Source organism: Tamandua tetradactyla, chromosome 9, assembly GCF_023851605.1.
Source record: "Tamandua tetradactyla isolate mTamTet1 chromosome 9, mTamTet1.pri, whole genome shotgun sequence".
Classification (NCBI taxonomy): domain Eukaryota; kingdom Metazoa; phylum Chordata; class Mammalia; order Pilosa; family Myrmecophagidae; genus Tamandua; species Tamandua tetradactyla.
Window position 1 is genome coordinate 19,484,981 of NC_135335.1, and position 17,526 is coordinate 19,502,506.

General features: G+C 37.9%; 1 protein-coding gene and 1 long non-coding RNA gene across 9 annotated transcripts in view; both read right to left on the reverse strand.

The window, feature by feature from the left end:
- The window catches only part of LOC143646819 (uncharacterized), a 139,313-nt gene that overhangs the window by 107,667 nt on the left and 14,120 nt on the right, over positions 1-17,526 (reverse strand). The gene's annotated exons all lie outside the window — the stretch shown is intronic.
- On the reverse strand, positions 1,977-2,912 carry LOC143645934 (olfactory receptor 9Q1-like). The gene has a single exon (XM_077115031.1). It carries the CDS (start codon positions 2,910-2,912, stop codon positions 1,977-1,979), a length of 936 nt encoding a protein of 311 aa, XP_076971146.1.

Here is a 17,526-nt window from a genome sequence, read left to right on the forward strand (position 1 = left end):
TTATGAAGCATGTAATAACATGGATGGACCTAGAGAACATTATGCTGAGTGAGTCTAGCCAAAAACTAAAGGACAAATACTGTATGGTCCCACTGATGTGAACGGACATTCGAGAATAAACTTGGAATATGTCATTGGTAACAGAGTCCAGCAGGAGGCAGAAACAGGGTAAGATAATGGGTAATTGGAGCTGAAGAGATACAGACTGTGCAACAGGACTAGACACAAAAACTCAAAAATGGACAGCACAATAATACCTAATTGTAAAGTAATCATGTTAAAACACTGAATGAAGCTGCATCTGAGCTATAGGTTTAGTTTGTTTGTTTGTTTGTTTGTTCGTTTTTGTTTTGTTTTGTTTTGTTTTTTTACTATTATTATTACTTTTATTTCTTTTCTCTATATTAACATTCTATATCTTTGTCTGGTGTGTCGCTAGTTCTTCTAAACCGACGCAAATGTACTAAGAAACGATGATCATGCATCTATGTGATGATGTTAAGAATTACTGATTGCATATGTAGAATGGTATGATTTCTAAATGTTGGGTTAATTTCTTTTTTTTTTCCGTTAATTAATAAAAAAAAAAAAAAAATTGTCCTCCCCCCTACATGGGACATGACATCCAAAGATGAAAGTCTCCCTGGCAGCCATAGGAGATGACTCCCGGGGATGAGTCCAGCCCTGGCACCTTGGGATCAACAATGTCATCCTGACCAAAAGGGGGAAAAGAAGTGTAACAAATGAAGTATCAGTGGCAGAGAGAGTTCAAATAGAGTTGAGAGGCTACTCTGGAGATCACTCTTACTCAAGCTTTAGTTAAATATTGCTACCTACCATAACTTACCAAAACCATTCCAGTCAATCCCAAAGAACACCTAAGGCAATATATAAGATTCTACAAAGGTTCCATGCACTAGAGTAACTTTCTAGAAACCTACAATCTCCAGATGGGTCCCTGGACCAGATAAGTCCTGAAACCTAGAGGGCCCAGCCTCTCCAGAACATCAGCTAGCTCCGTCTCTCTGCCCCATATTATTGACAGCCCCTTCCAACATGAAAAAGTTATGGCCATAGTCCAAATACCCCTAGAGTGGGATAGAAAGATCAAAGGTGATGGTGGAGTTATACAGAGAAGGTAGTGTTTAACAAACAAATAGGATTGCTAAATCATTAAATTAATATTTCTTTCATTCTCCAGTACCTTAGAGCAGCTAGAAGTAAAACTTAAAATTGTGGTATTGTAACCCATAACAAACTCTGAAATCTGTTCTACAACTAATTGTTGTACTGTGCCTTGAAATTTATTGATTTTTTGTATATATGCTATTTGTCACAGAAAAGAAAAAAAAGTTCTTGCTTTGCATATATGTTATACAATAAAGAAAAGTTAAAAAAATAAAGTTAATCTAAATATTGACTCCTAATTGATGATGCACATTCAGAAAACTGAGTAGGAATGAAAGGTGCTAATGCTGATGTCCCCAATGTGCTTTGAAATGCATCCAAAAATAAAGTGGCTTGATGGATGAATCAATGCATGAATAGCTTATATTTTTACAATGAGGGAAATACAATAATTAGCCATTGTAAAATCTAGGTATTGCATATGGAGGTTCCCTATAAATTATTTTAATTCTTTCTATATGATGGAAATCTGTCATAAAATTTTTTTCAAAGTATGTAATCTCATTTTATTGTCACAGGTCATTGAGCTTTGTCACATCTGAAAATGCACAGGATTTAATTTCAGATCATTTTTTCTCTTGTCCTCAGAGTCACAGCTCTCCCTCCAGTCTCTTCTCAGGTTGCCCCTTTCTTTCCCCCTTCGTCTTTCTGGAGCTAAAGCATCTGGTTCTTCTTTTATGCCTGTACCATGGCATATTCATTTAAACACTGAAGATGCCATACTGGGCACCCAGAATGCTGGTACTGCAGAGGAGATGATGCTCAGTGTCTTCCAATGTTAAAGATGTTTAGGACAACTTGACTCTATTGAGAATTTTCCTCAGGACCTCCTTCACCTCCTTGTTCCTCAAGCTGTAGATAAGAGGGTTCAACATGGGGATCACAACTGTGTAGAACACAGATACGACCCGGTCTTCCTCTGAGGACTTTCCAGAGTTATCTCTCAGATACATGAAGATGAGTGTGCCAAAGAAGAGTGACACCATGGTGAGGTGGGAGGTACATGTAGAAAAGGTCTTGGCTCTACCTCCCACTGAAGGGATCCTCATAATGGCCATGATGATAAACAGGTAAGACATCAAGATCACCACCATGCAGGCAGGGATGACAAAAATCGCAAACACAATAATGACCAATTCCTGGACATAGCTGTCCCCACACGTCAACCTTAAAAGTGGTGGGAGGTCACAGAAAATGAAGTTGATCTCATTGGTCCCACAGAAGGAGAGAGTGAAAGCTGAGACTGTCCGCACCAAGGCACTGAAGAGACCAGCAACGTAAGCCCCAGTCACAAAACCCAAAAGGGTTTTCCGTGCCATGATGGTGACATAAAGCAGAGGTTGGCACACAGCCACATAGCGGTCATAGGCCATGAGAGCCAGGAGGTAGCAGTCAATGGAACCAAAGAAGGTGAACAGGAAGAACTGGGCAGAGCAGCGTGCATGGGATAAAATTGCCCCATGCTGCAACAACACAACCAACATCTGAGGAACAGTGACCGATGAGTAACAGATGTCCACGAAAGAGAGGTGCCTCAAAAGGAAGTACATGGGAGTGTGGAGCTGGCGATCCATGTGGATCAGGGCAATCATCCCCAAGTTTCCCAACAGGGTAATGAGATAGATGGAGAGAAACAGGAGGAAGAGAAGGAGCCCCCACTCAGGGTAATCAGTGAATGCAATAAGAAGAAATTCGGTTACTAAGGTGAGGTTCGTCTCAGCCATTAAGCCAGTGGTACCTAAGAAGGCTATGTTGAGAAGTGAGTTAGAAAAAGCTATAAATAGAAATAGTATTTCTAGTTCACATTTATTGAACATGTACCATTGGCAAAATATGCCAAGTATTGCGTAGGGCTTCAGAGATGACTAACCTTAGCTCCTATCTTCAAGGACATTCGTAGAAGGTAGGATATTCCAAGCTGCGATATGAAGTCATCTCAGTACATGTCGAGAAAACTGATACGGATAAACATTTTCAGAATATGAGCTCATATCTCCCCACCTTTATTGCTAAATTAGCCACGTAAGCTTTTGTAAGTCAAATAATCACTTTGAGTCAAAATCTTCGCCTTGCTTCAACAGGGACTGGTATGTGGGCTCCTGCCTACCATGTGAATATCCAACTTGACATTCCTTCTCTTTCTCCCAATGATGACAGCCCCTCCATTATTCAAGCCCTCTTCATCCCTTGCCTGTATTAAAACAGCCAACTAATTGCTATTTCTGCCTGCACACTAACTTCTTGCCAATTCTTACTTTTCACTGCAACAAGAGTGATATTTGTAAGACTTCCATTTGATCACATCTTGCTTCCCTATTAAAATTTCTGCCATGGTGCCTGTCACTGGTAGTATATTATTGGGATTTCTTGGCATGTCAGAGTGTGTCCACCACGACAGCTCCTCTGCTTGTTTCCTCATGCCCCTTTCTTCTTTTCACTCCTCATACTCACAGCCACACTTTACTCTCCCACCTAAAGCTATCTGCAGCTTCTCTAATTCCTCCACATTTTCTCACATCTCTGTGCTTTCTGCAAACCACACTTTCTACCTAATATGCCTTATATTTTTGTCCCAGAGCCATGCCTAACTCCCACTTCATCTTCAAACCTCAGCTCAGATCATACTTCCTACGAGAAGTATCTCTTGAGCCTGCTTCTGCCTATCAGGACATATGCCCCTAGAGTATCTCAATCTGTGATAACTTAGGACAGCGTAGTATTGGTCTATCCCCACATCAGATTGTGAGTTCAGCACACAGTAACACAGCAACGTTTGTGTGGAATACAGTTATCAGCTGAGATATGAAACACCTTGAAAAGGAAAAGTCACTATACAAATGTTCATGTGACTTTTTATTTTATTTTTATTTATTATTTTACACCTCTATACTCAATCTAACATGGCACTTACTTATCAGAAAGCTGTTACTTAATTAGAGCCTCAGAAATAGATTTGATGAGGGGCAAAATTTTTCCTTAATAATAGAGAGCACATAAATAGCACCCATTATGTGCCACCCATATTCTAAGTGATTTATATACTAATGAATTTAATCCCTACAAACATGGCACAGAAACTTTTATTATCCTCATTTGTCAGATGAGGAAACCGAGGCAGAAAGATTTTAAGTAGCATGCCCAACATTGTGCAGTTAGTAAGTGGTGGAATTGGCAAACAGAAGCAGTATCTATCTTTTAACAGGATTCACAGGTATCATAGTCCCAACAACCCTTATTTGGGAAGTGTTCACCATTAAGTAAAAAGGCATAAATATCGGCACTGAGGTTTATTAATATCCAAAGGCTGATGGAGACATTTGAATCAAAAGGACAGAGAGTTGTTTGGCAGAGTTGCAGTGCAGTAAAATAGAGGAGACAATGGATCATCTTTTAAAATATTAGACTTTTGCATCTAGGGCAATGTTGGGTTGACTTAATAATAAATAGAAGAAACTGGTCTTGAATTGGGCATGAACAAAGAAAAACAAATCAGTTTCCTCACCTAAGTTACACTTCACCTTCCCCAGGCCAGCCCTCTTCTTTAAGTGTCCACTGTTGTTCCTTTATATCTAAAAGGATGTTTCTCTTTCATTGCCTGGGAGAGACTCTCAAGGGGAGAGAACAGTCCACTGGGCAGCAGGAGATCTGGTTGATTCTTTTTTGTCCTGCCACACCTGCTCAGTTATGACACTGAGCATGTCACTTAATCTCTTGAGACCTGTGTCCTTTCGCTTCCCTCTACCTCCCCCTCACAAGAAAAGGATTGAATCAACATGGGGACAATAATATCTCAGATGTCTGAATGAAAGTCTCTGGACATTATAATCTTCAAGGTCCTTTTCAGTTCTCTTCAGTCAAGTATTCTTGCCTCTTACTCTTTCTGTTTCCATAATCTTCCAAATCTGGTTATCATGTACTCCTCACTCCGGTTTTTGTTCTATTGCAGGCTAGTTTAGCAGGAGGTGGAGAACAGTCTCCTTCTATAGGTAGCTAGCTCCAACATAAATCCCTTTTGGAGAAGGCACTAATAGTTGCTACAGAGCTCTGAGGTCCCCAGTCAATGGATAAATGGGTCTCTAAGGAATGATTGTTCATGTGTGTTCCTAATAAGGCACCTGGTCCCTCTAATGTGGGAGAAGAGAATGTTTTCCTCCAGAATCCAGATCCCAAAGCCCTACCTCAAGTCCACTGAGGAGGGTCTAAAAAGCCTGAAACCCTGTTCTGCATGGGTCCTGGAGGAATTAGACGTCTCTGGCTTTAACTCTCCAGTCAGATAATTTCAGAATTTTTACCCATTGCCGTCTTCACCAGCACAGTCATATTCCGGAAGAAGGGCACTTTGTAAATAGAAGGATTTGACCTACATTATCCTGAGAGCACATTGGGCACTAGACACAGAGACCTCAACATAACGTATCATGTCCTCTATGTTAGCCCTCCCTAGGAATCAGGTATTTAGTTACGTCTCTCCCTTTTTTTTTTTGCTTTAAACTCAAATGAACCCACAGAGGGTACAAAATTCTGAGATGTTGCCCAAAGGAAAATTGGCAATTTCGTCTTGTTATGGCCTTTTCCAGCTCTCTACATCTTTGACACTGTAGCATTTTTTATCCCCCAAATCACAGGCAATTTTCATCATGTCACAATTCAGAAAGGGAAATAAGGAAAATGGAGAAAAACAGAATAATTGTTCTCTTTGAGGATTACGAAAACCAAGAGTAAATGGTACCTCTTCATTCATTCATTCATCACTAGGCTAAGCATTCTAAAGGAAAAGCAAGAGATACAAAAGGAAATAACATCCCCAAAAGGAAAACATAATGCCTGCTGTAAGGAATATAAAATCTAATAGACTAGGTAATTAACCATTCTAAAAGATAAACAAGTATTACGCTCTCGAGCTGTAGGTAAGATGCCATGGGGATTCAGGATAGGGCGATATTACTTACCGGTGGAGTAGATCAGGGACAGCTTCCCAGAGCAGGTAAACAGTTTAGGTGGAGTGGGGGTGGGGAAATGATGGTCAAAATTCTTCAGAAAGAGGAATCAGTATAAGTGCATGGGGTGGGAGAGAACAAGACTGCTGCTGAGAAGAGAATTGGGCTTTGGCAACAAACAGCACAGGATGATACTTGGCTAGGCCACAACTAGGGTGAGGTAAGTGAGGCATTGACCTGAGGCACAAAAGTAAAGGTGGCGTCAAAACCCTCAGTAAACAAGGTGAGTGATGGGTTGTTTTTGTTTCTTTGTTTTTTATTAGAAAAGTTGTGAGTGTATAAAACAATCATGCATAAAATACAGGACTCCTATAAACCACCACACCACCTACACTTTGCGTTGGTGTGGAACATTTGTTACTATTAATGATAGCACTATTTTTATAATTGTAATATTTTTAACAGAGTTATCTTTGCTAAAATTGAAGAAAAATTACTAAAATAGTTCTATTGTCATTATTTACATTAGGTGTATTTTTTCCCATATACCACTCTATTATTACCAATTTGTATTGGTACCATACATTTGTTATAACCCATGAAAGAATATTCTCATGCTTGTAATATTAACTACAGCCCATCATCTACAGTAGGAGTCACTGTGTTATACAGTCCTATGTTTTATCTTCAAATTGTTATCCTAGAGAATTCTCGCCACTGAGTCATCATCGCACCGCCCTATTCTAGTAATATATACATCTTAAAGTTTCCTCTTTTAACAAGCTTCACCTATGTAGTTCAGTGCTGTTGATTACACTCACAATAAAGTGCTGCCATCACCACCATCATTTCCAAGCCTTTACCATCAACCTAAATAAAAATTCTGTACAAGTCAACATCAGGTACCCATTCTCTAACCCCAATCTACCTCCTGGCAACTTACATTCTAGATTCTAAGTATAGGGGCTTATTTATTATAATTGTTCCAAACAGTGAGATCATGCAACATTTATCCTTTGTGTCTAGTTTATTTCATTCAAAATAATCTACTCAGGGTCCATCTATGTTGTTATATTCTTCTGGATGTCATTCCTTCTTACAATTCTATAATATTCCATCATATGTAAATACCACTTTTTGTTTATCCATCCATCAATTGATGGGCATTTGGGTTGCTTCCATTTTTTGACAATTGTGAATAATGCCAGATGTCTGTTTGGGTCCCTGCTTTCAGTTCTTCTGGGTATATACCTAGTAGCAGGTTTGCCAAACTATATGGCAATTCTATACTTAGTTTCCTGAGGAGCTGCCAAACTGTCTCCTATAGGCGCTGCACCATCTTATATACCCACCAGCAATGAATCAGTGTTCCTATTTCTCCACATCCTCTGCAACACTTGTGCTTTTCTGGTACTTTAATAGTGGCCCTTATAGTAGGTGTGAAATAATTGTGGTTTTGATTTGCTTTTCCCTAATACCTAGTGAGGCTGAGCATCTTTTCATGGGCTTTTTAGTCATTTTTATTTCCTCTTTGGAAAAATGTTTATTCAAGTCCTTTGTCCATTTTTAATTGGATTGTTTGCCTTTTTATTGTTGAGTTGAAGGATTCCTTTATATATACTTGATATTAAACCCTTATCAGATATGGTTTCCAAACATTTTCTCACACTAAGGAAGTTGCCTTTTCACTTTCTTGACAAAGTCCTCTGAAACACAAACATTTTCACTTTAAGGAGGTTCAATTTATCCATTTTTTTCTCATTGCTTGTGCTTTGGGTGGAAAGTCTAATAAACCGTTGCCCACCACAAGATCTTGAAGATGCTTCCCCACATTTTCTTCTAGGAGTTTTATGTCCCTGGTTTGTATATTTAGGTCTTTGATTCATTTTCAGTTAAAATATGTAAGGTCATTTATACATTTTATATAAGGTCCTCTTTCATTCTCTTGCATAAGGATATCCAGTTCTCCCAGCACTATTTATTGAAGAGACTATTCTTTCCCAGTTGAGTAGACTTGGCAACCTTGATAAACATCAATTGACCATAGATGTGAGGGTTTATTTCTGAACTCTCAATTCAATTCCATTTGCCAGTATATCTACTTTTATGCCAATACTGTTTTGACAACTTAGCTCTGTAAAGTGCTTTAAAGTTGGGAGGCACGAGTCATACAACTTCGTTCTTCATTTTCTTGATATTTGGGGCCCTTTACCCTATCAAATAAGTTTGATAATTGGCCTTTCCATTTCTGCAAAGTAGGCTATTGAAATTTTGATTGAGATTGTATTGTATCTATAAATCAATTTGGGTAGAATTGACATCTTAATGATATTTAGTCTTCCATTCCATGAATACAGAATGTCTTCTCATTTATTTAGGTCTTCTTTGATTTAGCAATGATTGGTAGTTTGTGTACCAGTCCTTTACCTCCTTTGTTAAATTTATTTCCACATATTTGATTCTTTTAGTTGCTACTGTAAATGGAATTTTTTCTTGATTTTCTCCTCAGATTGCTCACTATGAGTGTATAAAAACACTACAAATTTTTGCATGTTCATCTTGTATCCTGCCACTTCATTGAACTCAATTATTAGCTGTAGCAGCATTATTGTAAATTTTTCAGTATCTTCTATATATAAGAACATGTCATCTACAAATAGTGGAAGTTTTACTTCTTCCTTTCTAATCTAGAAGCCTTTTATTTCTTTATTCTAGGCTAACTGTTCTAGCTAGAATTTCTAGCACAATATTGAATAACAGTGGTAACACTGGACATCCTTGTCCAGCAATGTCTTGCTTAAAATCTTGAAGAGAATGCTTTCAGTCTTTTGCCACTGAATACAATGATAGATGTGGGCTTTTCCTACATGTCCCTTATCATATTGAGAATGTCCCTTCTATTCCCTATCTGTCTAAATGTTTTAATTATGAAAGGATGATGTATTTTGCAAAATGCCTTTTCTGTGTCAATCTAGGTGTCATATGGTTTTTTTCCTTTTGATTTGTCAATATGGTGCATTACATTAGTCTTTTTGTGTGTGTTGAACCAACCTTGGATACCTGGGATAAAACCCACTTAATCATGATACATAATTCTTTTAATATGCTGTTGGATTTAATTTGCAAGTATTTGATTGAGGATTTTTACATATATATTCATTAGAGAAATTGGTCTATAATTTTCTTTTCTTCTAGTGTCTTTATCTGGCTTTGATATTAGGGTGATGATGTTAGCCTCATAGAATGAGTTAGGTAGTGTTCCCTCCTCTTCAATTTTTTGGGAAAGTTAGAGTGATATTGGTATGAATTCTTAGAATGATTGATAAAATTCATCTGTGAAGCCACTTGTCCTGGGCTTTTCTTTGTTCAGAAGTTTTTGGTGCTTTAGTCAAACTCCTTTATTGTAATTGGTCTGCTGAGACCTTCTGTTTCTTTCGGAGTCAGTGTAAGCTGTTTGTGTCTTCTTAGGAATTTTTTTTTTCGTGGACAGGCACCAGGAATTGAACCCAGGTCTCTGGCATGGCAGGCAAGAACGCTGCCTGCTGAGCCACCGTGGCCAGCCCTGTTCCTAGGAATTTTTCCATTTCATCTAGTTAGTCTAATTTGTTGGCATACGGTTGTTCATAGTATCCATTTATGATCTTTTTCTTTCTGTAGAATCAGTGGTAATGTCCCCTGACTTGTGTCTGATTTTATTTATTCACATATCCTCTTTTATTCTTTTTGGTCTAGCTAAGGGTTTATCTATGTTATTGATCTTGTCGAAGAACCAACTTTGGTTTTGTTAATTCTCTCTATTGCTTTCTATTTTTAATGTCATTATTTCTGCTCTAATCTTTGTTGTTTCTTTCCTTATGCTTGCTTTGGAATTAGTTTGCTGTTCTTTTTCTAATTCCTCCAAGCGCGCAGTTATTTTTTTGATTTGGGCTGCTTTGTTTTTCTTTTTTTAATGTAAGCATTTAGGGCTTTTAAGGCTATTAATTTCCACCTCAGCACTGTGTTCACTTCATTCCAGTAGTTTTAATATGTTTTGTTCTCATTTTCATTCATCTGAAGGTATTTATTGATTTCTCTTTCAATTTCCCCCTTGATCCACTTATTGTTTAGGAGTGTGCTGATTAGCCTCCATATATTTGTGAATTTTCCCGTTCTCTGACTTTCATTGATCTCCAGACTTCCATTATGGTCAGAGAAAGTGCTCTGTATAATTTCAATCTTTTTAATTTATTGAAACTTGTTTTGTGACCCAACATGTGGTCTATCATGGAAAATGATCCATGCACATTTGAGAAGAATATATATCTTGCTCTTTTGAGGTGCAATCTTATATATAAGTCTGTTAGGTCTAGTCCATTTATCCTATTCAGGTTCTTTGTTACTTTGTTGATCTTCTATCTAGATATTCTATTTATTGATGATAGTGATGTACTGAAGTTTCCAACTATTATTGTAGACATGTCTACATTAATAATTTTGCCATGGTTTTGTCATTGTTTTCTTCATGTATTTTAGGTCTTATTATTAGGTGCACAAATATTTATGATTGCTATTTCATCTGGTGGACTGCTCTTTCATTAGAATATAGTGTCGTTCTTTGTTTCTCATAACAGCTTTGCATTTAAAATGCACTTTGTCCGATATTCGTATAGCTACCCCAGCTCTTTTTTGTTACTGTTTGCATGGAGTAACTCTTTCCAAACTTTCACTTTCAACCTATTTGTGTCTTTGGGTTTAAGTCACCTGTAGAGAACATTTAGATGGCTCAATCTGCCAATCTGTCTTCTTAATTGGGGAGTTTAATATATTAACATTCAACATTATTACTCTGAAAATGGTACATACTTCAACCATTTTATCTTTTGAATTTTACATATTATATCTTATTTCTTCTCTCTCTTTACCCTTTCAGTTTTACTTTCTGATAATCTTCATTTCTATACCCTATTCCAAACCTCTCTCCTGTCTTTTCCTTTCAGCCTGTAGAACTCCCTTTAGTACTTATGATAGAGCAGGCTTCTTACTAACAAACTTACTCAGTGTCTGTTCTTCTGTGAATATTTTAAACAGTCTTTCTCTTTTGAAGGATATTTTTGTGAGATAAAAAATACTTGCCTGGCAGTTTTTCTCATTCAGTACAATAAATATATCATACCACTGCCTTCTTTCCTCCATGGTTTCTGATGAGAAATAGGCACTTAGTCTTACTGCAGTTTTCTTGCATGTGATGAGTCACTTTTCTCTTGCTGCTTTCAGGATTCCCTCTATATATTGGCATTTGACATTCTGATTAGTATGTGTCTTGGAGTAGATATTTTAGGATTTATTCTGTTTAGAATATGCTATGATTCTTGGACATGTATTTTTATGACTTTCATAAGACTTGGAAATTTCTGTGCTATTATTTCCTGAAATATGCTTTAACCGTTTCAAAACACCCCTTCATCTATCCTCACAAGAGCCCTGTGGGACTCCCTATTTGTACTGATGAAGAGATAGGGGCCCAGAGAGAAGCCCAAGACCTCACAGTTCCTTGATAAATGAACTAGAAATTTTGTCTCTCCTGCTTACACTGCTGGCTAATGGACTCTTCCCAGGCCACAGGCCCTGCTGCCCAAGCAGCCTCATCTTTTATTTTATGGTCACGCATGCACACACATGCAGACGCACCCTGGAGTTCACCACGTGAAGGGGTCAAGTCCTCTGGGCTATGTTGTGTTAACAAATTACCTTCAGATCACAGTGCCTCACATGGATTAGGTAGCTGTCCTCCTAATCCATCTCATTATGCTATTTGGAACAGGGGGCCTTCAAGATTATTGGTGTAGGGAAAGAACAAGGAAAGGATCATGTACAATATGGTGAGGGGTCAGAGCTGGAAGTGTTCTTCATCCTTCACACCCAAATCCTATTGAGCAGAATCTACTCACATGGCCTCAACATAACTATAAGAGACACTGGAAAATGTGCCAAAGCACTTTGAATATTTGTACAAACAAATATTTGCACTAAAATCTCAGCCACAGGCCCTATCCATTGTACAATATAAAGTCTAAGCCTCTCCCTAAAATTTCAAAGGAGACTTAATAGCTTATTTGCACAACCCTCTATCTTTCTTCTTCCAATGATGTGGTATTTCCATTCATGCTCATTTCCTATGTGCTTTGGTTTGTTAATGCTACTGGAAATACAATATGCCAGAAACAGGTTGGATTTTATAAAAGGAATTTAAGTTACAAGTTTACAGTTTTAAAGTCATAAAAATGTCCAAGCTAGGGGATCCAGAGAAAGATACCTTGATTCAAGATAGGGGATCCAGAGAAAGATACCTTGATTCAAGAAAGTGTCAGTCATATCAGATAAAGGTCTAGTATCCAGAATTTATAAAGAGATTGTTCAACTCAACAACAAAAAGACAGCCAACCCAATTACAAAATGGGAAAAAGACTTGAACAGACACCTCTCAGAAGAGGAAATACAAATGGCCAAAAGGCGCATGAAGAGATGCTCAATGTCCCTGGCCATTAGAGAAATGCAAATCAAAACCACAATGAGATATCATCTCACACCCACCAGAATGGCCATTATCAACAAAACAAAAAATGACAAGTGCTGGAGAGGATGCGGAGAAAGGGGCACACTTATCCACTGTTGGTGGGAATGTCAAATGGTGCAACCACTGTGGAAGGCAGTTTGGCGGTTCCTCAAAAAGCTGAATATAGAATTGCCATATGACCCAGCAATACCGTTGCTAGGTATCTACTCAAAGGACTTAAGGGCAAAGACACAAACGGACATTTGCACACCAATGTTTATAGAAGCATTATTTATAATTGCAAATAGATGGAAACAGCCAAAATGTCCATCAACAGACAAGTGGCTAAACAAACTGTGGTATATACATATGATGGAATATTATGCAGCTTTAAGACAGAATAAATTTATGAAGCATGTAATAACATGGATGGACCTAGAGAACATTATGCTGAGTGAGACTAGCCAAAAATTAAAGGACAAATACTGTATGGTCCCACTGATGTGAACTGACATTAGAGAATAAACTTGGAATATGTCATTGGTAACAGAGACCATCAGGAGTTAGAAATAGGGTAAGATAATGGGTAATTGGAGCTGAAGGGATACAGACTGTGCAACAGGACTAGATACAAAAACTCAAAAATGGACAGCACAGTACTACCTAATTGCAATGTAATTATGTTAAAACACTGAATGAAGCTGCATCTGAGATATAGTTTTTTTTGTTTGTTTGTTTTTTCTGTTTTTTTATATATATATATTGTATTTTTTATTTTTATTTTTTCTCTATATTATCATTTTATTTCTTTTTCTGTTGTCTTGCTATTTCTTTTTCTAAATCGATGCAAATGTACTAAGAAATGATGATCATACATCTATGTGATGATATTAAGAATTACTGATTGCATATGTAGAATGGAATGATTTCTAAATGTTGTGTTAGTTAATTTTTTTTAATTAATAAAAAAAAAAAGAAGTGTCAGTGATATTCAGAGTTTCGCTGTCACCTGGGAAGGCTAATGGCAGCATCTGCTAGCTTTTTCTCCTAGACTCTCATATCAAAATAGCTTCCCTGGGTGGCTTTTCCTTCTACATCTCCAGCCTCTAGTAAAGAAACTTCATTAAGTTTTCCAGATTTCTTTAAGCGTAAAGCTTTTGTGTCGTGCCAAAAGTAAAGGAAAAAAATTCAATTAAATGCTAGCTGAAGTTTGACCTAATTTTCCTCTGTTAAAGATAGAATTTCCCCTTTGTTGAGAAAAATACTTTAAAGGGCATGTTGGTTATGAAATTTAAGAACTTCCAATACATGGCTTAAGGGGGAGGCATTTGGTTATTAAAAATTCAGATTGCCATGCATAACAATATAAACATAATTTTGTCTTCTCCCAGTGGGTTGGATTGGATAGGGATTTGGAAGACTGTGAAACAGAGAGAAGAGAGGAGATATAAATAAAAGATTATCTCAAAAAAGAAAGAGAAATCAAGTTGATGGCAACAGGCAGGCTTAAGGTGAGAGTGAAGAGCAGCCAATGACAAATCCCTTGTGACAGGAATGACTGAGGAATTTGTAGCACAGTAACATCTAATAGTCTATTTTAATTTTTTTACTCTTCTGTGTAGTATTCTAAACATCTAAGTTTTCTACAATATCTTCATTTAAAAAGTCTGTCAACCAAACAAGAATGGGGTTAATTTTGCTTTAGGGAATGAAAGGGGAAAAAAGTCATGTTTCATGCTTCTTGACACAATGTGGTATGGGGAAGGGTGAGTTTCAAACAGTTTGAAAGAGTTGTGTACCTCAGAAAAGCCATGTTCTTTAATCCTGATTCAGTATTGTTGGGTGCGATCTTTTGATTAAGTTATTTCCATAGAGATGTGACCCACTTAATCATGAGTGGGACCTTTTGGCTAAGTTGTTTCCATGGAGATATGTCTCCACCTGTTTCAAGGTGGGTCACTTACTAGAGTTCTTTTAGAGGGAACCATTTTGGAAAAAGCTTCAGAACCAACAGAGGCAGGAAATCTCAAATTTATTTAACCATGAAGCACTTTCTTAGCTACCATGGTATAACAAAAACCCACAAATTCAGTGCACACAACAATAATCATTTATGTTCACACTCATAGGTCTGCAGGTTAGCCAGCATGATTTAGGCTGGGCTGGGCTGAGTTTAGAAAAGCTGCAGTATGGGTCTTGGTCTCTTCCATATGTCCCTCATCATGTTTGAGTCAGCAAACTAAATAGGGCATGCTTTTATATTGACAATGTGAAAAATGCAAGAAGGCAAAGCCCTACTGCCAGAGCACATTAAACATCAATTCTGCTAATGTACCATCATCCAAAACAGATCACCTAGCCAAACCCAACATCATGAGTCAGGGGAATATATTCTGTTTGCAATGGGAGGGGAAGGAGGGTGAGCATTTTCTGAATAATCCAACCTATCACAGTCTCCTGCCCTACTGTCTGTAAATATTCATATCCCCCTACTCCAACCACATGTAAAATATATTTCACCAACATAAGACTTCCATGAGCTTCAACAAATTATAGCAGCAGACTTGAAGTCTAGGGTCTCATTTTCTCCATCAGGTCTAGATGAAACCTCCTTGGTCTAGAGAACTATGAACAAGTTACATACCTCACGAACACCCAACACACAGCGGTGAACTAGGAAGGAAACCACAATAACCACGCCCATTTGAAAAGGGAGAAGATGGGAAGCACATAGCAGTCACTGGTTTATAGCAATTCTGAAGTCCTACTGGAAATGTTGCCAGGTCACCAAAATTGGGGTGGGAAATGTACCTTATTAGGTTATGAACCTTATCCTATGTTGGTGGTGTCCGCAACTGAATGTTCCTCATTGCTCTTAGAAAATATCATAACCCAAAGATCTTTTTCATACTCCAGAGCATGTTAGTCTTAAATTCATATGGCTTCTGTTTTATATTTTACCCTTTCAATTGGGTTCTTTAACCACTTAGAGTGTACCAAACAGAAGGCATTATGAGCTTTGGTGAAGAGGCTGGGCCTTGGCATAAAACAGCCTGTTTGAATCTTAACTCCATTACGGTCTAGCTATAAATTCTTGAGAAAGATACATATTTTTCTGTATTTAAATTTCCTCATCTTCAAAATGGGGATAATAGTACCAACCTCATACACTTATGGGAAAAATTGAATGACGAGAAAGAGCAAAGTCGCTCTCCAATGACGCACCCTAGTTTTTACCAGTTAGTGGCATGTTTCTCGGTTTTTCAAATTCAAACTTTCTTCTTACTTTTTTGGTCTAAATCTGTACACATTCGATGGCATTGTAGAGTTCACATCAACTGGCTACCATAGGATGGCAGTGAAATTTTTCAATCTGGATTTTAATGTACAATCCTTTAATTTTAAGGGTAATGATCACAGAAATCACTGACATTTAGTGTCCACCACATGCTGTGAATTATGCAAGCACTTCACATGCGACATTGCACTTAAAAATAAAATTATAAATCACTTAAACAAAATGTGTCTTTAGCGGGGGTGCATGGTCTGGGAATCAAACCCGAGTGTCCCACATGGAAGGTGGGCATCCTAACCTCTGAACTACCTGTGCACCCTAAAATGTAACATTTTAAATACAAGAAAGTATCCTCTTAGAAGGCAAGCATTCTTTTGCTGGATAGAAGTTCTCATAAATCAATCATCCTGCCATCTCTTGATCATTTCACCATTCATCTTGCTCTTCTGGAACAATGTAGATTTACTGCTGATGTCAACCTTCCCTGTTGTTTCCATTACATCATTCAATTTCAAATATCTATTGATATGTCTCACACTTAAAAATGGAATTTCTTTGTCGATATTCTGGTATTCTGCCTCTGTCTTTCATTTATTTCCCTACAGTTAGGCTTCATGGGATACTCCATGCTGAAAGATTCCCTACCTTTGAAGGTCTGGTTCCAAGCCAAATATGTTACAGTTTCAAATGATAATTAGAGCCTCTGTAGTTAACACAACAGAGAAGGAGGGTGTTGATGAGCATTTCACAGAGCTGTGAAGAAAATTAGGCAATTCAGCTTTATTAAGAGCTTCCCTGAGAGGCTTCTTCAATGCCTTGTTCACCAGACAACAAAATTTGAAGGTTCACCTTGGGCTTCCCTCCTGCATAGAACATGGGCACAGCCTTGCCCAGCTCCAAGGGCTTTTCTAAATTACTGCATATACAGATTCAGCCTAAAGTCCCAAAGATAAACCCAAATACAGTTACGTATGAGGTATAGGCAGAGCAGGTCTCTGCTTGACAACCTGATCTGCAAATGTTTAGATGGTCTATTTCATGAACAAGTGAGAGAGCGGGATCATAGCTAGTCTGGTCAGAATCACAAAAAGAGCAAAAAAGGAGAATGAGCAGTTGCTGGAGGAAACTATCCTCCAGGTCAGTGAGAGCAGCTAGGGGAGGTACCATAAATGAAATCAATCAGTGAGGGTCACAGAACAGGTGAAAGGTGATGCCTGTGTATAAGTTTACATTCGTCTAGACCTCTAAAATATGCAGCCACCAGCTTCTACCAGATATCTTGGGAGTTGTAATGGTGACTTAGAACAAGGGTTGACAATAGCCATGTAGTGATCATAGACACATCTGGAAATATAACTGTGTTTCCAAAGACTTCACCATACATTCAGTCAGGTAATATTTTGCGATTTTAAGCAGCAGCTTCCCAACCCCCATCCCTCCCACACTACCACTAATACTCAAACCCTGTATTTCTAGCCCTCGTTCTATCTGCACGATATAAGAAGCAGTAATTACACATTGTTTACATTTCTCTCAGAAATAGTCTTGATACATCCTGAGCCAAAGGAACGAGT

Coding starts and splice junctions, on each gene's coding strand:
- LOC143645934 (XM_077115031.1), bottom strand. CDS start 2,912: ATGGCTGAGACGAACCTCACCTTAGTAACCGAATTTCTTCTTATTGCA.